The sequence below is a fragment of the Pundamilia nyererei genome, unplaced genomic scaffold (genome assembly GCF_000239375.1).
Source record: "Pundamilia nyererei isolate P.nyererei 1_Seehausen unplaced genomic scaffold, PunNye1.0 scaffold00221, whole genome shotgun sequence".
In the NCBI taxonomy this organism is placed as follows: Eukaryota; Metazoa; Chordata; class Actinopteri; order Cichliformes; family Cichlidae; genus Pundamilia; species Pundamilia nyererei.
Genome location: NW_005187622.1, coordinates 797760 through 820690, shown reverse-complemented (window position 1 = coordinate 820690; position 22931 = coordinate 797760). Strand labels below are relative to the sequence as shown.

General features: G+C 39.5%; 3 protein-coding genes across 6 annotated transcripts in view; 1 reads left to right on the top strand and 2 right to left on the bottom strand.

Annotated features, from left to right (window-relative positions):
• The window catches only part of LOC102203111 (polypyrimidine tract-binding protein 3), a 15785-nt gene extending 11807 nt beyond the window's left edge, over positions 1 to 3978 (top strand). For both annotated transcript variants that reach the window (XM_013914754.1, XM_005748423.2), the window contains exons 10-14: positions 318 to 351; positions 440 to 532; positions 2607 to 2829; positions 2925 to 3002; positions 3410 to 3978. In XM_013914754.1, the coding sequence (XP_013770208.1) occupies positions 318 to 351; positions 440 to 532; positions 2607 to 2829; positions 2925 to 3002; positions 3410 to 3542 (561 nt within the window). In that variant the 3' untranslated portion in view covers positions 3543 to 3978. The remainder of the gene's footprint in view (positions 1 to 317; positions 352 to 439; positions 533 to 2606; positions 2830 to 2924; positions 3003 to 3409) is intronic.
• A 3319-nt stretch (positions 3979 to 7297) lies between these two features.
• ugcg (UDP-glucose ceramide glucosyltransferase) lies at positions 7298 to 15604 on the bottom strand. Its single transcript, XM_005748422.1, has 10 exons — positions 15130 to 15604; positions 9961 to 10105; positions 9584 to 9686; positions 9374 to 9475; positions 9175 to 9287; positions 8915 to 9093; positions 8752 to 8838; positions 8309 to 8416; positions 8031 to 8109; positions 7298 to 7572 (listed from the first exon to the last, which is right to left on the bottom strand). The coding sequence occupies exons 1-10, from the start codon at positions 15225 to 15227 to the stop codon at positions 7402 to 7404; spliced, it is 1185 nt and encodes a 394-aa protein (XP_005748479.1). The 5' UTR covers positions 15228 to 15604; the 3' UTR covers positions 7298 to 7401.
• A 1774-nt stretch (positions 15605 to 17378) lies between these two features.
• LOC102202156 (molybdopterin synthase catalytic subunit) overlaps positions 17379 to 22931 on the bottom strand; it is an 8936-nt gene continuing 3383 nt past the window's right edge. The window contains exons 1-5 of one of the 3 annotated variants that reach the window (XM_005748419.1): positions 20003 to 20070; positions 19721 to 19832; positions 18613 to 18769; positions 18389 to 18512; positions 17379 to 18301 (exon numbers count right to left, since the gene is read on the bottom strand). In XM_005748419.1, the coding sequence (XP_005748476.1) occupies positions 18194 to 18301; positions 18389 to 18512; positions 18613 to 18769; positions 19721 to 19832 (501 nt within the window). In that variant the 5' untranslated portion in view covers positions 20003 to 20070 and the 3' untranslated portion in view covers positions 17379 to 18193. Of the gene's footprint in view, positions 18302 to 18388; positions 18513 to 18612; positions 18770 to 19720; positions 19833 to 20002; positions 20143 to 20220; positions 20360 to 22931 lie in introns of those variants that run through there. The other 2 variants (XM_005748420.1, XM_005748421.1) reach the window with 2 other exon arrangements.

The window sequence follows — 22931 nt, the reverse complement described above, 5'->3', positions numbered from 1 at the left end:
CAACTTCTAAATGGCCACCATGGTCACCACCCATCTTGAGGAGTTTGCCCCCTCACATATACTAATGTGCCACAAACAGGACTTTAATATCACCAACCATTCCCATGTTATTACGGTGTATCCATATAAATGGCCCGCCCTGTATATTGAATTTCTTGTGAAGAAGTCATTGGACAGATATATGGCATTTAAATTTTTAAATTGATTTTCTTTTGCTTTCGGTGGAATTGGAAAGGAACGATACTTAGTCAAAAACTTAAAGTTATAATCTTTAAACATATATTTTCCACTGAACTAATTTTATTCACCTTCTGCAGAACGTCACGCCTCACTGCCTCTTCATCCTGTTCGGTAGGAAAACTCAGATTTTATTTCTTTAACGTGTTTGAAAGGTGTTTCTGTGCTGATTCATTGACAGTTTTGTTTCATGTTTTTTCAGGTGTTTACGGAGACGTTCAGAGAGTGAAAATCCTCTTCAACAAGAAGGAAAACGCTCTTGTTCAGATGAGCGACGCCACGCAGGCTCAACTCGGTCTGAAACAATTCAGTTCATTTAAAAAAAACAAAATTAATTCATTTTAACATTTTTTTTCTTCATTTTTAATGAAGCTGTGAGCGATGATACAGAAGGTCAGAGCTACTTTAGTTTTTAATTCCAGTTCAGTGAATTAATCTGTGATGATGATTAATTCAGCATAATCAGGGCTCTAGACTAACTTTTTGCCATGGTTGCACTGGTGCGCCTAAAAATAAAATTTAGGCGCACCAGCACAAAATTTAGGCGTACCCAAATTTTTTAACTGCATTACTTAACACCGCAGTTTTACATGTTCACGTTTTTTTTAATTTGTAAATGATTAACTAACAACCTTTCAAAATGATTAACTTGACACCCCCTTTGCTGCCCAAATTAACAGCAGCTCCATCAGCCCCCATAGCAATGATTTTATCCAACCAGTTACTGCACTGGTCCCCAAGAGCAGCAAATGCTTTCTTTGAGGCAGCATAAATTCCTAAACAAATTAAAAAAAATACCATTTACTTATCAGATCAAGAGTTTACAATGCAGTCTTTTTCAGTTTGAGTTTCTATATTCATGTATTATTGCTATGTTTAATTTTCAATGATAAGAACATGCTAGATATGGTTAATTCAGTAACACGACGTAATATTATTAATCATATACATAGGCTACGTGACATGACATGGCTTACCTTGGGCATGGGCATGCTGGACCTCAATGTGTCCAATCAGTATATTCGCTGGTCTTCCTTTTTGCAAGATACGAGCGTACACAATGACACATTCTTTTGTGGCGATGTCTGTGTCTCCATCCATCAGGAAGGCCATGTATGCACTGTTCGCAATTTCCACTGACGTCTTTTTTTTCAGTGTGTCAGCGATTACGCCTATAAACTGGGCGCACGCAACATCATTGCTGTATGTGGGGTTTATGTCCAAGCCATTTTTCTTGTGAAGAGTTATTTCTGACTTGAACTTAGTAAACGGAACTTCTTCTTTTGCAATATTGTAGGCGATGTTAAACTTAATGATCATCTCGGCCTCCTCCGATGACCTGTTTACTCCTGCCTGCCGCTGAAAGGCAGTGGGGAGCGGGGACATTTTGGCAGAGCATTTATCGCGGCATATAATGTGTCTTCTCGATGCTGTATGCTTTTTCAGCGTTTCAATTCTAGACGTATTAGCACCAGTGACAAATGCTGTGTTGCCGGCCATGGTCTTTCCACACTCGCGACAATAAATGCAGTGCATCATATTGTCAGCTTGGCTGTATCTTAGCCAGGGAAACTGGTCTAGCCACTCGATTCGAAATTTATACATTTTCTCACTTTTACTTTCAGTGGACTCCGGCTGGGAGTCGATCGTATGTGGCTCATTTTCTGATGCCGTCTCCGGACCAGTGTTTGACAAAAACGGAGAGGTTGATGGCTCCGTGTCAGAGCGCTGGCTCAGAATTTTGGACTGATCAGGCCTTAACTTAACGAAGAAGTTATCAATTGTTCTTTTCATATTTTCTCAATACCAACTTCATACACTTCTGACCTGGGCTACTCACCCTTCTCTATCTGCCCGCACTTTCAAACGTAAACACAAGTAGGTCTGCAGGAATATCTGGACCACGGCCAATCACAGAGGTCCCCGCCTCTGAGTATCTCTGATTGGTTTAGAACACGACATGGGCATAATGTGTGTCTGTTGTTGAACACACGGAGACTTTCAGGGTTGCTGAAACGTTTTTTTTCCGAGAAAATACTTGGTTGCACCGGTGCGACCAAGTATTTTTTTTACTTGGTCGCACCGGTGCAACCAAGTATTTTTTTTACTTGGTCGCACCGGTGCAACCAAGTATTTTTTATTAGTCGCACCATGGAGAAATTTGGTCGCATTTGCGACCAAATTGGTCGCACTCTAGAGCCCTGATAATAATAAATATTGTCATGAATAATGACTAAATGCACGGGAGTACAGTGGTCAATTGAATTATAATGAATGAAAAGTTCGGAATTGTATTTATAATGATTTTAATACTGTAATGGATGAGCAGAAGACAAATTCTTGTTTATCTCTTTGTTCCTCAATGACAGCGATGAGTCACCTGAACGGGCAGCGTCTCCATGGTAACGTGATCCGGGTGACGTTGTCCAAACACCCGGTGGTGCAGCTGCCTCGCGGAGGGGCTGGGCAAGAAGAACAAGCACTGACTCGGGACTTCTCAGGCTCTGCCCTCCACCGCTTCAAAAAGCCGGGCTCCAAAAACTTCAACAACATCTTCCCTCCGTCAGCAACGTTGCACCTCTCCAACATCCCGTAAGACCGCCTCGCTTCCTGTTTGATGTGTTTGACTCTTGGAGACTGATATGCATTTAAATATCGTTGTCCTTCATTGTTTCCTTGTTTCCTAGCTCTTCAGTGAGCGAGGAGGCGTTGAAGGATTTATTTTCTTTGAATGGATTTGCAGTAAAAGCTTTCAAGTTTTTCCAGTAAGTAACAAAGCAACTCCGTTCACTGATTTGTGCTTGTTAACCAATCAGAAAAAGGCAGATTATTATGATTTATTTAAAAAGAAAAATACTATTTAAATGAAAACAAAAAACATATTTTTTAAATACAGATGTTACTGAATAATTTTAAATTTAAATTTTTATAAAATATTATTTAAATCTATAATTGTTTACTGTATGAAATGTTTACTTTACGAAATAATGAAAAAAGAAAAAAATAATGAAATAAACTGTTTAAAAAGTTCAGTTTTCTCTTCAGTTTCTAATGTTAAAAAAAATATTAAAAATTCTTTAAACTTTTTTTTTGTAAGTGTTTATGTACTCCTTTCCTCTCCCTCCTTTCTGATGGGTTGTGGGTGATGATGTCACTTCCTCTGATGTCACAGGAAGGATAGGAAGATGGCGCTGATGCAGCTGGCTTCGGTGGAGGAAGCCATTGAGGCTCTGATCGCCCTTCACGACCACCAGCTGGACCACAACCAGCACCTCCGGGTGTCCTTTTCCAAGTCCACCATCTGACCTTTGACCTCTGAGCGGCCGCTCAGAGCGCAGGGCTTCTGATTGGCCCGCGGCGCAGACAGACAGACCACGGGGATATCTTTCTGTGCCTACAGCAAGCCTCGTATCATGGTGGCAAATGATGTCACAACCGAGGGTCATGGCCATGGCTACAGAGGTTACAGAGCACATTCCGGAGCAGACTGAGTAGCAGTGCATTGTGGGTAATGAAGTCCATCATGGAGGTGACGTCAGTTTGTGTTTGTTAATGTGATGCAGGAAACGAAATCAGGAAGTAAAAAAAAAAAAAAAAAAAAGAAGGAAAAAAACCTGCCTTTTATCAAAGGTTTACTTTAAATTTATCTTTATTTAAAATTACCAATGAGCATTAAGTAAATTATTATAGATATTATTTTTAAATGAAATGAAATGATTTGACCCTTTTTTATGTTTAAAATTCAGATTCCAACGTTTTTCTTTTTACTTCAGGTTTTTATTTTTCTCGTTCTTCACAAACTTCCGCCTTGTTATTTTTGAATTTTCAGCCTCTCTGCACACTGCCGTCTGATTGGCTGGAATTATGTTAATGATTATTATTTTTAATTATTATTTTAGGGTTAAGCTGCGATCTCAAATCTTCTTCTGTGCCTTATTTTCTGAATTATTATGCTGGGTTCTGGTTTTTTACGTGGTGTTTGGAGGTTTTGGTGATGGATTGTTTTGTGTGTCTTTAGATTTTTTTTTTTTTTTAAAGTAGAATTTTTCTACTTCATTTAAAATATTTTTGTTGGTGGTCAACATTTTGGGTGGGTTTTTTAATCATGAATGTATTTATACTGTACAACATGTAAGGCTTTCTGTGTGTTTGTGCGTGGGTATTTATGTGTGTGTGTGTGTGTGTATTAAGCTGAGTTGTGAGTGGTTGAGCTTCAAATGTCCCATCTTTTACTGAATTAATTTTATTAATTTCACTCCCTTATTTTAATATTTTTTTTCATTTTCTGTTTGGATTCGATTTTTTTTTTTTTTTTTTTAAATGGGAAAAAAGCCACAAAATACAGGAAGCTGCCGATTCCCAGTTTGCCTTCTGACCTCAGACCTGCCTACCGCTGCCATTTAGTTCATTTTCTGTTCAACTTTCCCCATTTTACATTTTTAATTTACTTCTTTTAATATTGGAGTTTTTTTCCGCTTATTTAAAGATTTTAAGCACTTTATGTGAAATTGTTACAAGCGTTGTGGGTGGGTGGGGTCAAAACAAGCCAAAGTTCCTGTGCCTTTTAATTGGACAAATCCATTTGCCCCCATTATGAAATCACTTCCTGTTTGAATGGCCTAGAAAACTGTTTTTCTTCATTTAAATTTAAATGTAAACCACACCGTTTTTAAAAAAAAGAATTTTGCGATAAACCCACCTACTATTGCCTTTCAAAATAACATTCCCTGCTAATGTTTTGAAAGCATTTTTGTTTACAGTTGTCTACATATTTATTCTAGCCTTGGTTAATTAATTAATAAACAGTTGGGATTAAAAAGCGTGTATGTGAAAACATGAAATCTTCAAAATATATTTGCCCTTTCAGAATAAGGTTAGAAATGGTTGTTTAAAATGTTGGGATTTTATTTTGATTTTTATTTAAACTTTTTGTTAAAACAAACTGTTTTTATACCTGAATGTATCAGCTGATGTAAAGTAGTTGTGGTGCATTGTGGGAGCTGGTGGGACTTTATTGTTATTATATGAAATATTTTTAACATGGACCAGTGCATGACGGGAGGGGGCAGCGCTAAGCTAAGCCGCACTCTGCTCCAAAACAAAGTTTGTTAATTTTTATTTATTCTGAAACTTTGACAGGAAGTTGTAGCATGAATCACTGAATAATTAAATAAAATCATCTGACTGCCAAAGACTCCCCCCACTCAATCAACTGAGCCTGTCACAAAACACTTACAGATTTTAGGTTGAGATAAAACTTTATTGTTCCTATCGTGACACAGTTGTGAACTGTGATCGGTCTGTTCCACATTAGATAAGTCTTTAGAAAAAATAAACAACAACAACAATAAACAAACATGATTCATCTGACTGGCCACGAGGGTTCATCCGACAGAGTGATGTCATCAACCAAACCGCAAGTGGCTACGGTAACAGCTAAACGCTAACATTGAGCTTAAAGAAACACTTTCTCTCACATCCTCACACACATACACAGTGTTCAGACTGAAAACTTCAGAAATGTGGATTTTTGGTCCTTTTTTTTTTTTTTTTTTTTTTACATTAAGAGAAATTCTTGAAATGCTACGACCGTTCCTTACAAAAAATACTGGAATTCATTCAGTGCTAGATTCCCAAGTGTTTTCCAGGGTCAGAGATTAAATCAGGGGAGAAAAAGACATTTGAGCTCCCAGAAAAGTTATTGTCTCATTTGGTAATTTAGTTTTTTAATTAAGACAACTCTTTTCCCACTGTAATTTTTTTTGTTTCTGGATTTTACTCAAGAAGACAACAATCCCTTTAGAAGTTTTCTAATCTTTTCAGTTTAAAATTTAGATCAATTTTATACTTGTTGTTTTAACAATTTAAAATGAAATGGCAAAGAAATATTTAATTTATTTTTATTTTTAATAATGATGTGCATCTCACATCGGACTAAAGAGTATTTTACCGTTTATGGGTTTTGCAGCTGAACTGATGATTGAACTTGTTGATTTTGTGACAATAATTTGTCACGTTTCCGTACCTTTGCACCTTCACAATGACAAAATAATGACATTCTGACGATTTCATTTCATTACAAGGATTTTTTTTCTTCAAATAACTTAATGATGAATTAAGAGAAAACTTCACTTGTTCATTGTTCACTTCATTTTTTTTCCTAAACGACAGTCAGCGGCCTCAAGTCCTTCAGCTGCTCATGTTTGCATTTTTTTTTATGTTTATCCTAAAGCTGCACAGATTTTATGGACAGAAGCAAAAACCAAGCAGCTGCTTTCCTGTAGTGACTCACAAGGCTCAGAAGCTGAATATAATTCACCTTTCACGTAAAGATGATTCCGGAGCTGAAGATTAGTTTCAGCTGAAGTCTCTTTATGACTCCAGAACCAGAACTGGACGACTTCAGCTCATCCAGTCAGAACCACCCAGGACAGATTTTCCTCTTTTATCCAAAAGTTTTTTTTTGTTTGTTTACTTTTGTAAAACAATGGAAACGGATAAAAGTCGTGATAATCAGAAGGTTTCAGATATTTTACTCTGAAAACAGCACAGTCCTCCAGCTCCAGCTTTTCAAAAACCACCGAAGAAGAGAAGGCTTTGCCATAGAAAAACAGTGAAAGCTGACTCTTGTTCTTCTGATATGTGAATGTGACGAATGTCACATTCAAGTTTGTGCTGCAGTCTCAAATTAAGTAGTTTTTTAAATATCTGACAGCACAGAGGACTTTCAGAGTAAAACGTCTGCTCTCGTTCATGCCTATTTTATGCCCGTCAATACCTTCCATGCAAAATAATATCAGCCAATCAGGTGGGAGTATTGTGTAGTCCTCTGTCCTGATTGGCTCACAGTCGTCCTGTTTTCTTGCTCTGATCAGAGACCAGATGATTCAGTGCATGTGTCGCTCACATATTTCCTTGCTTCCTGCTCTCTCATTGGCTTGTTCTGGCGTCTTTCAGCTTTTAGCACCAAAAGAAAGATAAATAGTTAAAACACGCACACACACAGACACACACACGCACGCTCATGTGCACACGCACACACTTCAGTTTTTCCTCATAAAAAAAGAGAAAAACAAAAACAAAAACAAACATCAGTCTCTTCCTCTCCTCGCTGTAATGAGGAGGTGAGGGTGGAGGGGCAGATGAGGCCCGTCACCGAGGTAACTAGACATCGAGGATCTCCTCAGCGGTGCCTCCGCAACGTAGCCGGTAGCGTCCAGTCCTCCAGCTGATGGTTGGGTCCCACAGAGCCGACAGGAAGATCTGCACCGCCATCGACTCCCTGATGAACCAGGCGACTGCAAAGTCGAGCTTCGAGAAGCACAGAGGGCCGCCCTGTGGTGATGTCATCAACCAGTAATCAGTCACACTTTTAAAAAAAAAATCTCCTTATTTTTCAATTTCATTTAAATTTATTAACTTTCTTACATTTGTTTGTATTGTTTTTCATTAAAAAAAAACAACTTTTAAATCTAAACATTTTTACGATTATTTATTGAACTGAACCTTCAAATATTTTAATCTTTTTGTTCCAGTTTTTAATGTTTTTATTTTTTAATTGGCTTAAGTTTTTTTTTTTAATTTAATTAACCTTACTTACTAAACTTTCATCTTTTCTATTTAAAGGAAGAAAATTAAGACAACATTCATATTTTTCATATTATTATTAAATCAATCGGAAAACATCAGTAATTGGCAGCTTCATATTTGTGTTTCTGAATTCTTAAAAATGAAAAAGTAATTGTTGTTGAAAAAAATAATATTCCTTTTAAATTAGAAGTATGTGATATTACCTGGACCCCGGTCAGCTGAATGTAGTCAGATATAAACCAGGCGAGACAGTGACACATGAAGAACACCATCATGTCCCATCTAAAGCACACACACACACACACACACACACACACACACACACACACACACACACACACACACACAGATCAATATACTGTAGTTTCTCTGGATGATGTCCAGGTGATAAATGTTTAACCTATTTTTTGGTGATTGAGGCTAAAGAACAATAAACGCCCAGTCAACCAATGACCTCATCACTGTGTGGTCAACTGTGTACCTGAACACATAATGAGCGGCCCAGCCGATGATGAGACTGGCGAGGAAGCATTCGGAAACAGGCTCAAGCACGGTGCCGGGAAGCATGTTGATCCTCAACTTCGTCCACCTGCAAACATAAAACTTGATTAATATCAGCTGCTTTGAGGATTCAGGTCAAAGAGGGGATTCAGAATTATGAGCTATGGTCCAACAGCTACAACTACTCTTTAGTCAAAAGCCCACGCCCCTAATAACGCTGCTTATAACTAATAATAAAAACTAAATGCTAATGGCTTATTGTGAAAAACAAAACAGGTAAGAAATTAAAGAACACAATAAATGTAAATAAAATTATGTCTTGCTGCAGGTCATGGACCAACCCCCCAAAAAAAACCAGGCAAAATGGAGGGAAAAACATTTAAAAACCATCACTAATCAATCAGTAATGAGTACTGAGGTCACCTGATCATGCGGGACTGGAACTGGCCAATGGAGTAAGATCCAGAATTCTGCAGCGCCACCTGTGTCGCCATGGAGAATTTCCAGCCTCTGCAGAGAGATAGGATAAGTGTGAAGTGAAGCTCTGACAGCAACATCGACAGGGTGCTAATGTTAACGTGCCAACCTGTCAGCAATAGCTTTAGCCATGAAGTAATCCTCAGCAATGTACTGAGCGAAGGCGACCAATCCGCCGGCCTGATCCAGAACATCCTTCCTCATCAGACATGACATACCCGTCACGCACTTTATCCCAGTCACATTAGCCGAGATGTATGAGCGGGGGTGGGATGTCCCAAAGTACACCTGGAAACAGGTTAGTGTTAGCATTTGTTAGCATCAAGACAAGTAAAGAAAAGAATTCCCATTACATTAGTGTGACTTTACCTGTTCCAGTGTGGCAGCGAAGCCTTGGCGGTCGGCAACGTACGGTAACCCATGTACCAGTCCCACCTTCTCTGTCATCTGATTAGTCATATCTGTCAGGGTGTCCGGTTTCACTGCAACACACAAACACAAAGGGAGTTAGCTTTAGAATCAACAATGAAAACAATGATAGCCATCACATCAGTGGTGAAGAACTGACCTCTGATGCCACTGTCGCAGATCCACACCAGGCCATATTTAGCTCCTTCGTAGCCCGGCATCAAGTTATTGATCTTGGGGTTAATTCCAACTTTCTTCCCTCCTGAGAACCAGAGACATCACATGCTAATGTTAGCTGCTAACAGATGAAAAACATGTAAGAAAAAAAGAAAAAAAAAAAGAAGCATAATTTAAAGTAATTTTTTCTCACCAATGAATAATCGAGCGTCTACATTCGGGTATTTTCCCAACAACTTTTTGCAGACGTCAACAGCTGGATCGTCTTGATCCTGAATGCACAGCAGGATTTCAAACTGTAAAACCAAATGTTTCAATTAGTCTGAGAAGCGGTACAACAGCAGACAGATGTTTATTATTGGAGCTCAAAGGTTAGTAAATGTTACAGGGTAGACTGAGGCAATGGAAGGTCAGTCTGTGGAAGGACAGGGATGGTAGCCCAGGACAGTGGGATGGTAACTGGGACTGTAGGGTGGGACAGTAGGAGTCTTGGTAGTCAGGCAGTCATGATAGGTTAGCTGGGGGGAGTACTAAGGGGTAATTATCTGGGTTGGGAGTATTTGGCTTCACCTTTGGGTAATCCAGTGTAAAGAATGTCTCCAGGTTGGAGATCAGGTTCGGGTCAACTCCTTTTAGTGGCTTCAGCAGAGAAACTCCAGCTAGCTGCATGAACGGCTGTTTGACCTCTGGTCTTTTCTTGTGGAGGTGAAGACGTCTGAAAGAAAGAGGTCAAAGGTCAGCAGGTAAAAATCAAAGAAACATTTGAAAAAAACAAACAAATAAAAACATTATTTAAAGAGAACATCATAACAAACATATTTTAAAATCTATTTTGAGTCTCTGGGTTTATCAAGAATGGAAAATCTGCAGCGCCTGGGTGAAAAAGTTCCTGTTAGCATAATCTGACTGTGATGTATCACTGGGCTAAAAAAATAAAATCATTCATTCATACAGATTGCGTTTTATCTAACGGGTGACCTTTGATTTATTTCAGTGTTTTATTTTATTATTAGGAAATCAGTTTGGCCAAAGGAAAGGTAAAGATTTATAGCTCCAGGTTCTATTTAACTTTATTGTTGTACTGGAAGTAGGGCTGTGCGATATGACCAAAATCTCATATCCCGATATAAGAATTCTATCATCCTGATAACGATATAAATCACAAAAATGTAACATTTTCTGTAAATTCTGTGAATCTCGAGCAGCTCGACTTGCATGAAGTGTTTCCTGCTGCAAGTCATGTAGCTGGAGTCGAGTGTTTTAACCGACGCATGAAACTATACATTTTTAGACATAAGTTGTAACGGCCGCCGTTTTCTTTGTGAGTATTTATTACACGGCGTGCTGTGGAGAAAAGCCTGTTTTAACGTTTGAGTGTACGGTTTCATTTTTAGCACCTGCCGGCTCTTTTTTACTTCTCATCTGGTAAATAATCTGCTCTTTCACGTGATTCAGTTTATTTTGAAAAGTCTCAACAGGATCTTGAGCTTTATGTGAAAGGTTTATGTGGAACATAAAGAAGCGGACACGCGATGCTGTTACCGTCGTTGTTGCTAACCACAACGCATAAAAACAGGCGCTTGTCCGTCTGTAGTGTGGTTATATTAAATATAAGAGAAAGAGAGAACTTTAAGAAATTAATATAGCCCCTACAGTGACCACCAAAACGATGAAGAAATATTGCCGTAAACAGTTTATTTTGCGACACCACGAAACAAATGATAGCATAAAATAGACGTTTTTATATCGTCATCTGATATATATCGTTATATCGAACAGCGCTAACTGGAAGGGAGCTAGTATATTTTCCTGTGTCAGACCTGCTCCAGCAGCTTACTTTAACTATTAAAATTAATGCAAAGTGTTCTGATCCAGGGAGGACAATGATGGCCTTTTAACTGGAAGCACAAACACGATATCCAGACTGAGGTTTTCCTAGTGAGCTCAAACTAAGCCTGTTAAGAGATTTTAGTTACTAAAATAAAAACAAGAACCAGACTTCCAAAGAAATAAAAACTGGGAACTAACTGAACCAAAAACACATTTACAAAATTAGAAAAACAAATTGAAATGAACTTTGTAAAGGACACAAAGAGTTCCTCCCTTCACGTCACAGCGTTCAGCGATCCTGTAAGAATGGAGTGGTGAAAAAAAGCAGGTGGAGGTGTCTGTGTATTTATATTAATGACAGATGGTGCAACAGCTACACACTATCATAGTGATGTTCTGTCCTTGTCCTTTAGACCCATCTATGGAGATTGTAAAGTTTTTTATAGCTTATTTATATTAATCAGAGAGCAAATACTTGGGCTGCAGCAGAGATAAGATACGGTTAGGTAAGTAGGTTACCAAATGTTGTTTCTAATACCCTGTAAACTCTACTGAGGAACTTCAGAGCATCCTACCAGAGAGGAGAGGGACCTGGATTTATATTTTAGCAAATATAAACAAGGCACTACAGGGTTCAGAACACTTCTCTACACACAGCCGCTTAAAACCAGCAAACCTGAGCTTCAATCAGTGAGATAAGAATAATGACAGTGCACTGTCTCACAGAAAGCTACGGCATCTTCATAGGCTCTACAGTTCTCTTTTGATAAGGGAAAGTTTTGACACAACATAGAGATTTTTAAAAGATAAACTATGGGTAGCTGGAGAAGTAAAAGCAGCAACGAGGAAGCACAAACAAGCTGTCTGCAGGGGAACAAAGGCGACTCGCTTCTTTCTCCTCAGAAAGAGGAAATTAGACAATAAACAAACAGATTTCAACACAGACCATAGTTGATATTGTGGAACAATCCTGGCCAAGAAGTAAATGTAAAAGCAGAGGAAGTTTCTCAGACTTTTAAAATTATTAATATTCGAAAAGCAGCAGGAGTGAAAGAGGGTCTTCTTCAGTCGCCTGTTCCAAATCTGATTCATAAGACCTCATATTTGAGGTTCATAAGAACATTCATAAGACCCATCGAGTTCCCAGAGCCTGAAAGTCCTCATTAACAGTTCCTGTACCAAAAATATCAAAGGCACAGGCCATACAGGAAATGCTCTTTTACATGTACCGCACAAAATACACAGTCATCTCGACCAAACCTGTGTGTGCCATGTTTCATCTGCATTTAGTAAGAGCACATATCAAAGGCTGCACAGCACAATCATCAGATGTGCTCAATCCTTTTTAGCTGACTGATCACTGCACGTTAGAGTGAAAGCTGCAGTATCATCTGTTACCACGACGGCCCTCCGGGGTGTACTGCAGTACATCTCCATTCATTACTCTGTGAATGCAGTACATTAACTCATCTGAAGTCTTTAATTTACTGAAGGTGCAACGATTGGTGGTTTGATGAGAGAAGATGAAACAGACTTTGTTACTCTGTTTTCTCCATTTGAAAACAGAAGAGATAATTTTTGCTTTTAGAGCGAGCGGGATGGCTTTGAGTCATTTAGAGAAGGATTACAAGGTTTGTACTTGATGTGGAGATGGTTGGAGGTGGACAGAAGTACAGAGTGTGTTTTGTGCAGACCTTAATATGTCTGTAAACACTGCAGGTTAGGAACAACATGGTATGATGCAACTCTGGGAGTTCCAAGTGCTGGAAAAAGGTGTGACATCCTCAACAATGTCTCACACCCTCCTCATGGTGAATATATCCTCTACCATCAGGACGGAGTTACAGGGCACCACCCTTACAAACGCTTCACACCCAGAGGTCTGTGGTACAGGCGTCACTCGCACATAGCTGTGCATAGAAGCACTTTCTTGCTGTTGATATGTTTATCTGACAGTCAATATCAACATTTTATCGAACCACTCTTTGTCATGCTTAAAAGCTCCTTTTAACTCCTAAGTGATACAGTTCATTTAGATTAAAATATGATTCATTTTCTCTCAGCTTCTGTCAGTGATGCTTTCTGTCAGCTCAAGGCATCACTTTAGGTTTAAACTATGTGATGAAGGAGTTAGCTGGTGTTTTCCTGTGAAAACACTGCCTGTGAGACTAAAGGCTCTTCATGAGAGTCCGTTTCACATAGGCTGCCTCACTCGTCATGCTGACATTGAGCATTAATGGTCATGAATAAGACCAAAGGCAGTGACTGTCTGTTTGATCCAAGGATAAGAGTGAGGGAAAGGCGATCAAGGTGAAAGCACATGGCTTTGCTGTCCTTACAGATAATTTTATGTTAAGATAATAAACAAACTAGCTCAGCTTTTAATTAGCCTTCCCAATTATTTCATCCTCATGTTATCTGTATAGATTCACATGTTGTCAAAGTGAACATATAACTTTATTTTATTATCTTTAGAAGAGCGCATGTGTGATGTGTCATTTTCATTCCAAATATTAATCCCATTGAAAGCAGGCATGAATGCTGCAGTCCTCCCTACATCTTCCAGGGAAGTGTGAACGTGTATGAACGTGTTGAACACACTGTATGTATGAACACACTGTGACAGATTCCCGGATTTCCAAGAAACTTTGGAAGCATGTTTACCTCCAACAGTTCCACATCCCTGTGCAGATCAACTCCCGTTATCTTTCACCTTTAACAGCCAACTAAAACACATTTCCCATGTTTGTTTGAAGTATGCTCCAATTTTCTTTCCCTACTGAAAAAAAGGAAGCTGTCACATGACTTCTTAAGAATTTCAGGGGAAGCAAATCTCACAAAACCTTCAGTAAGTCAGCTGAGCTGCTTTTTGCTCTTTCAAAGATCTGGAGGGGTTTAAAAGAAACTTCTTTAAGTTTTCTAATCTTACGAAAACCAGGCAAATTAAAGGGTTTAAATCCTAGACTGCCTGGAACTTTTACTATAGCGGTGGAGATGAACGAACCAAGTCCATTTACAGGATATGTTGGGTTTTTGTTTTTTTTTGCCAGGTCAGGTGCTGCTATAAGACCTGCAGCATGAATTCACTCTGTTGAGTCCAAATCATTAAAAAAAAATTAAAGCTGCAAAGATAAGTTCCACAAATTCCACAGCACCAAAGCCCATGCTCATTTTCAGCTTCCCTTATGGTGCTGCACAAAGGTATGGCTTCTATGTACGATGCTTATCTTCTGTCCTACTAAAAGTTAACTGATTTAGTCATGCTCTGTGTACAGAAGTATAAACATGACCAAAAACATAGAAATTCATGGAATTAAAAAGTAAAAGATAAAATGGGTTACAGCCGAATTAAACAACGGCTCACAACACTTAAATACAACACTAAACATACACTCCATAATGTAAGAAAAGCGGCTGCTGAATGAAAATTCTAAAATCCTATTTTAATAAAGTGAGATTCTGCGTTAAGAGGAAGCAGGAAATTAGGTGCGTAATAAGCTACAGAAACGTCACCTAAACATCTACCGCCATTTAAACTGTTCTGTACGATGAAATACGGTTACTTCAGGTTCCTTGTTATCGATTCACGGTTTATAAAACTATAATTAATGACGTGATTTAGTTAACTACCACCTGAAAGGACCGCAGTAACCGGAATATCCCGTCCGAGCTAACATTACCCGGCTAGCGGTAACCAGGAAAACGCCCAACCAACGAGCTAACCGTCCAGGCTGCAGGTTCACCTCCTGTCATACATCCACAAACCTGTCCCCAGGAGCAGGGGGTCGGCTTATTTCCGAGTTTAACCCCGTTCACACATAACCACACGGGGACAGACAGAAATAAAGGAAGGAGCTGTGCCGAGGCTAGCTGTTAGCAATGTTTAGCCTCGCTTCGCGATGCACTCACACATAGATGATGGACATGAAGTGCATGAGCCACAGCACGAAGAACAGGATGAAGCCGAACACGGCGAGGCCCTGCATGGCGAGGTCCAGCAGGGCCATGGCTGTCAGCGGAAGCTGCCTGGGAGGTGGGCCGGCTGGAGTCACACGGGCTTGGGATGGAGACGACCAGATGAGCGGTCACGGAAGACAGGGAGAATCCGGCTGTTTCCGCGACTTTGGCGTGTTTAGGCTAACCGTTGCACTTCCGGATCACAGCGGAGGGTGTCAGGTGGCTGCCCGAGAAAGGAGCTCCGATAACATGGCCAGAGCAGGGTTCGGCCCGGTGACGGTAGTCTCCCAGTATCAGTGCAGACTTGGAGGGTTTGACAGTCAGCAGACCGACTCTTGGTCAGCTGACCGGAATAGCGGAGGGTTGGGGGATAAAAACTGTTACCAGACTTCCGGGACAATTTCAAAGTAAAGCTGTTCATTTAAAAACATCAAACGCATTAGTTTTTACTCGTTGTTGTTGGCATTTTTATTTAGACTTGTAGTTGCTGAGCTGTTACATTTAACCTAGCTTTTCTACTTCCTTGAGCGCTTTTATTTGTAGTAACATCTACTGAAAAGTTAATCTAGTTTCTTTTTTTTGTTCCTGGTTGTGTTTCCTGTTTTGAGTTGCGGAATTCGGGAATTTCCCATTTTAGGGGTAACTAAAGTTTATTTGTTTATGGTGTTTTAGCAATCATAATTATTTATTATAATGGTTTCATATTGTTGTTCTGTTTAATTTCTATCTCTATAACTTAACAGAAATAACTAAATCCAAACATTGTCCACTGTTTGCTTCAGAAACATCGAATTTATTGCTGAATCGTTTTATACATCATTCATATGGGGCATGTTATCCTCTGAACATGTTAAGAAAAAAAGAGGTTAGATAAAAGGTGCACGATCATTTAACGGCCAACGTAAAGGCTCCTGTGAGAAGCAGGCATGTATTAATTGATCAGGTTAGTTACAGCAACCCAATGCTTGCTTCATTTTCCTCACCCATTTAGCAATGGGTGAAATGAGAGGCGATGACCTATGGAAACCTTTTCTTTAAAAAAAGAAAAAAAAGAAGAAGTAGTCTAGTTTCACCTTCATCAGGTGACTCAACAGGTTCAGAGCCTGTTGAGTTTGATCACCTGAGCAGGTAACTCGAATGCCTACTAGTTTTCACACACAACCAGTGAAGGAAAGAGTGAATCACTGAAGGGTAGAGATCGGGTTTCGTTTGAGGAAACATAAAAATTTAAAGACACAGAAATGTTATCTCCTGCTTTCTGCTGAAATTGTAATCCCTAATTTATATTCCCTGCATTTTGTTGTGGAGCAAACGTCTCTACTCACGTAAAGGAAACACAAGCATCAGTTTAACATGATCTGGAACGTAACACAGTGACATAGTTACCCCCAGTAGAAGACAGATTAACCCTCTTGAAACACCTCTGGGCACTTATCATAGCGGTATTAAAAGAAACTGAATTGGACATAACTGAATACACAAATGTAATATTCTGTCCAAAAATAACATCTTAAGAGCTTTTTTCTTCCCTGGAACTCGAGCTCTTACCATGATTCTGACAGAGGTTTCAATTTGTTTTTCCTGTATTTATAAACATCATAAAAACTGCCCCACTGTGGTAAAATGCAGCTGGTGTGCTGTATGCTAGAGTGTGAGCACCAGCTGTTGTGCAGATTTATTATCTGCTTCACTGTTACACGCTTTACTTCATGTCCTTTTGTTTTTATCTCTGGTGACCACGTGCTCTAGATTTCTTAAGCTTCTTGGATGACGTCGTTGGTTTTACAGGAGATTTTATTGTTTGACACAATCGCAAACATGATTCACATGCAGATACACTCCGCCTGTTAGTCATCATGATCTTATCTCACTGCAGGAGTGCCTGCAGGCACAAGAATGGTTCTTTTAAACTTGCCACAATTAATATTTCCCTTGCTGAGTCAAACATTCAGACCTACTACTGTCTTTATGGTCTCTTGGTTTCAGAGGTGACGACTGATATCAGGTCATTTTTTATGCTTTTTGTTTGAGAAACCAATTAATCTACGATAAATTCAATCATTCACGTCACACGTGAGTATTTGTAAAATGTTTTTACGAAGCCTGCGTCGCGTCTGTTTGACGCCCGATAACGAGGACAGGAAACATCTTCAGATTAATCAGCAAACTGACAGGAACAAATCTTCACCTCAAGGCACAGCAGTTCACATCTTATCAGATTTTTCAGCCTTTTGTCCTCTCTCTAGTTCACGTTCACCACTCGCAGGAATTCTTGGTTCATATTTTGTGCGTGAACCAGACGCCCTGCTTCCTGCTGGAACACCAATACACCAGACTGACCCTCCTCCTGTGGACTACAGAGAAATCTTTCAACCTGTGTGCTTGCCTTCATCCAGAGGAAGATGATGCTTTTCAGTTTAATCTTAACTGCAAAGTTCAGATCGAAAATTTTACCACCAGAGGGCAGCATTTTATCAGCAGGTGTGCGTACTGCTTTTTTAAAAAAAACCTTTATTACATCTTCAGATCCTCCGTCTCCCCAAGATTTACTTTTCCCAGCCTTCCACTATAGATACGAATATAATCTAATAACTCACGTGGTTAACTCAAGGTTACACAGATTTAACCTTAATCACTGCTCCACCTTGTGGTATAAATTGGTATCACACCAAATGACAGCACAGACATGCTTTACCTTCAAGATAAACACACACAGATATTTTGGACACTAAGTTTTACAGCAGTTTTTTCTTCATGTTCTGATGATGGTTTTTAGTTCATTTTGGAAGATTTTACAGCATTCATACATTTAGTATCTTAGGGGAAAAAAAATCTATGTGACCGTCAGACTCAGTCAATACAAAAATACAAATTTAAAACATTTTAAGCTTTACATGATCATTAGTTTTTTGAAATATTGTGTTTTAAATGAAGAGAATTAGAGTTAAACTCAAATGGTCTAAACATATAATTATGGCTCCGCCCACTACAAGTATCTGTGTTTTATCACATTTTTTTATTTAGGTTTTCCGTCAGACAATGTGTTTTCTGGCGGTTTCTTCTGATTGGACCACGAACACTCAGTGTTCTCCTTCCAGTTCACCTCCTGCGTGTCATAAACTTCCTGTTGATCACAAGCACACAATCAATAATCAATAATCATTGACATGATGTGTCGATCGCGCTGATCAGACTGGCTCCGAGGTATCACCTTCTTCCAAATGGGGACATTAGCCTTCAGCTGGCTGATGCAGTGCTGGATCGCCTGCTGGCCGTCATGGCGGTGAGGAGATGAGATCGCCATGACAACACTGGTTTCGCCCACCTTCACCCACCTGATGGTGGAAGCTATGTGTCATATTTTTTATTTAAGTTAAAAACTACAAATGTAACACCAGCGTGGCCCCGCCAGCCTGCCACATTTAGCGTCCTCACCCGAGCCTGTGGTGGACGCAGATGTGTGTCACGCTTTGCCAGCGCGCTCTGATGTCAGCACACAGCTTGTTGAACTCTGATTGGGCCATGGGCTCATATGCCTCGTACTCCAGTCCAACCACCTTCCTGCCGTCTGCCTCGTCCTCGCGGGTGGTACCTGTGTACACACATAGCACGCACAGGCGCATGCACAAATTTGTATAGCCAGCAATGTGAGGACTCATGTCTTCCCCTCATCCACACCTGGTCCTGAACCACTAAACAGCTCTTTGTAGTCTGACACACAGTGAGGAGGAGCTTGATCTCAAAAGGACGACTCATTGCTGTGACTGTTACTGGTTATTGATCTGCTTTAACAAACCTCTATATTATTATTTTTTAACTTTAAATACAAAACACTAATAATATCTTTGAGAAATACTTGTAGAAAATATTAAGACTGAGCAGGAAATCTGTCTGTCGTGCTTCAGAAATAAAAGCTGAGTATTTTAACCCTTCAGGGTCGACGTACTCACCAGCGTGTCCAAATCAAACAACAGATTTAAAATGACATAGCAACAAGATGTTATTATTAAGTAAAGTATTTTTATCTGGCTTTTGCAACAGTTACTCCAATTATTGTAAAGCATTACCCTGAAGTGTTGTAGTTTAAAAGAAAATAAAAGAAAACATACTTTGTTTTTAAAACAAAGTAACTAGAAGAGCTTCCTAAAATAATGGAACTGCAGCTTTGTCCTCAAATGTTTTTACTTTACCTTCTTTCTTAAATACTGACATTTCACACAATTTTACATGAAATGTTGAAATGCTGTATTGGAACATTAAATAAAAATTCAGCTTTTGTTTTTCTAAAATGCTTTTACACAAATTTGAGTAGTTATAAGAAGTAAAATTTTAAATATTTTATCAATATGCTAGATTTTCTTTTCCTCTCCAGCATTTGACACTTTACATCCCCATCCTATATTAAATATATCACTTTCCCCTTTATCAAATGCTTCTGACTTATTTTCCTCTAAAATATTTAAAAATAAAAGAAACGTGCCATATTGCTTCTTGATGCATGCTCAGTCATCCAGGTAAGTAAATAAAGTAAATGGGAACAAACCTATAAATACTGAAATGGCTCCACACGAAGGGCTGCTGACAGAGTCGACCACTTCCTGCACAGACAGCCAATCACGGCTCAGCTTGAAGACATCGCTCAGCTCCTTCGACATCTTTTAAAAGAAATGGTGGTTTAGATCAAACTTGTTGACTCTTTATCATTAATTTATTGGATTTAAAGTCACAACAGGAAAATATGCTTTGATTTTTAAATTGTGCAGTGAAGCAGGAGCAAATACCTGACATGGACCTTTTTCTTGATCTCTGATCAGTAATTACTTACAGTCTCAAGTCTCTTAGCCCCCGCTAAGCGGCGGCACTACGGCGACTTCGTCTCCGTCTCCCAGAGTCAGCACCTGGTCGCCGATGGGAACGTACTCCTGACGCACTGCCAACACGACGCCGTCCTGCAGCTCGCACAGTCTGGACACACAAACACTTGTTAGACCTTGATTCGTCTTCACACGTATGTTCATGTGCGCTTTTTTTTTCTTTTTTTACCTTGGGTGCCGCTGTAGCAACAGCTTCCAAAGGTCGTGGCTGCTGATTGGTGTTGGCACGGCAACAGTCTTCTCTTCCTTCACACCTGCCAGCTCAACGCTTTTCGCGAAGTACAACACGCACACCTGAAGGAGAAAAACTATGAATCCATCAGATTATTTACCGTTAAACAGTGAGTTCTGAGTCATTCTCAGGGTTTCAAACTTCCTGTTTCCTGTGTGGAGTTCGTGTTATATTTATTTATCTGAAGCTCACAAATGTGCTTCATAAATAAAACAGGAGCTTCATTAAAAGATGTTTTTCCATCACATGAAGCTGTAAATGGAATTTGCCAGCTCAAAATGAAGACTTTCTTAAAGATACTGTGATGTAACACTGAGGCTACACGTCCCAGGAAACCATGAACAGGAACACTTAACAAACGTTTGGGAAATCTGTTCATTAATCTATTTATTGGAGACTAAACATCAAAAAGCTTCAGGATCAAAGCATTTCTAATATTTTTCCGATCATCAGCGTGTACATTTCTGCTAACACGGGAAAACTCAAACTGCTTCCTGTTTGTGTTTGGAGACATGATGAAGACTTCCTCCTCCTACTCTTCATCATGACAGCTGATAATGAATGATGATGATGGAAGATATTGATATCAAAGTCAGCTTTGAACCACACAATTCTGACTTTTGGCAGTTTTTTTGTGTTTTTTTAACATTTTAGTAAATATTTATTTATTTTTTGTTTTTTAACCAAAAACTGTCATTCTGAATTAATTACATACTTTATCCCCCAAATACTAAATAAATATTTTTTGAGACTTTTGTGATTTGGTTCCCTTAAATACCCTCTTAACTCATCAATTCTCCAGATTTATTACAAATTCTGAGACTTTCGCTAAAGAAGCATCATAAAAACATAAACGGGGGTCAAGGCCCATCCAAAAAAGTCACTGTGGCCTTCAGCTGATTTCTAATGATACCCTTCAACTGTAAATCACATGAATTCATACAGTTTGGTCATGAAAAAACTTAAACGCCCACAGAGTTAATGCAGTGTAAGCTCAGTTGAATTTGTAGTAACCAGCATGAGTGAGGAGGCCAGAGTGGCTGGGCCTGTGCAGCCCAGACTCTGGGAAATACCCGTCGTGTCTCTCTTAAACTGAAGAGGTCGTTCTCCAGCCTGTGCAGCTCATCTTAAAGCATGACAAACTCAAACACTGCAAAACAAATGGACACGTGTTGGGAATTTTCTACCCTAAACGTCAGCTTTACACCTGTGGCTACAACTTAAAGAAGTCCAGACGCTTTTCTTTGCAAGCTCCTTTGACTACGATGACCTGGATGACTGAGAACCTTCACAGACATATTGCCGTACATTTTTGGAGGAACACCCTTCAACTGGTGCGGGAGTATGAAAGGGAATCAAGGAAACTAGCGGATCATAGGAACCATCTCCGTTTCAACCTAAGATGCAGACAAAGCAGAGTTGTTCCTAAGAGCCTGCGCCTTGGATCCACGGTCAGGGGATACAGAGCAGACTTGATTCTACAGAGAGCACAAAATCACCTTTTAAGTGAAAGGATAAGACAGGTCCATTTCACCATAGATGCCGTCCAGATCAAGATCAGCCAGACTCTGCAGGAACTGGAAATCCTTCTACCCTCTCCAATCTTAGAAGATGTTTACAAGTTTGTGGACAAGGCTCAGCGGGCCCAACACTCTAAAGGAAAAGAAAGACAACGCAGGAAATTTCACACCTTGCTTTCAAAAACACACACTCCTCATTCTGAACCTACACAACCCAGAGAAGAAAACACACCTGAAGACAGTCAGGAGAAATGGGTAAAGAACTTTTCAGACAGGATTCTCACTGAACCTGAAAAGAGAGTATTAGCTAAAGGACTCAATTTTGCCATTTCTCCACAACAGTTGCCCATAGTTGTCACGGCGGGGTGCGCCGATGTGTGTGGAAACAGGACCCAAAAGCAGATGACGATGAGGAGTAGTAAGGTTTTAACAGAAAGGTGAGGCTTTATTAAAATGACGGCAGGGTTAAACCAACAGACCAAAACAAACAGGCAAAACACTAAGAAACAAAATACTAAATGGTACTGAGACCAAAACCTAAACTATGACTGTGGTGGAGAATAACAGGCAAAGACTAAGACTAAGACTACCATAGAATAACGGACGAAAACCATGACTGTGACTGAGGTCAAATAAACAGACGAACCGACAATGACAAGCAGAAAACAAAGGGCTTAAATACCTACAAGAGGTGATCAGTGGAAGTGGAGACACATGGGGGGAACAGCTGACAGACATAACCCTAATGACAGGACCAGGAGGAGTGAAACTAAATACAATGACCAAAGAACACATGACACTGTCAAAATAAAACAGGAAACACTAAACACTAAACATGACAACACAACTTAACAGACCTAATACGAGATGAATAAATACAAAAACCCCAAAACATGGAAAACCAAGGAACAAGAAACAATAACTGCCCAAACTAAAGCTAGATAAGAAAAGACACAAAAACTAATAACATATCAAAAATGAAACAAATACAAAGAGATGCACAGAGCGCTGGGTCAGAGACCCAGCCTGTGACAATAGTGGACCTCATCACAGCCACAGAATCTGCCATACGGATTAATAAATTATCACAGACAGAAGCAGAGCAAATCAGGATGAAAGTCTCAGCCA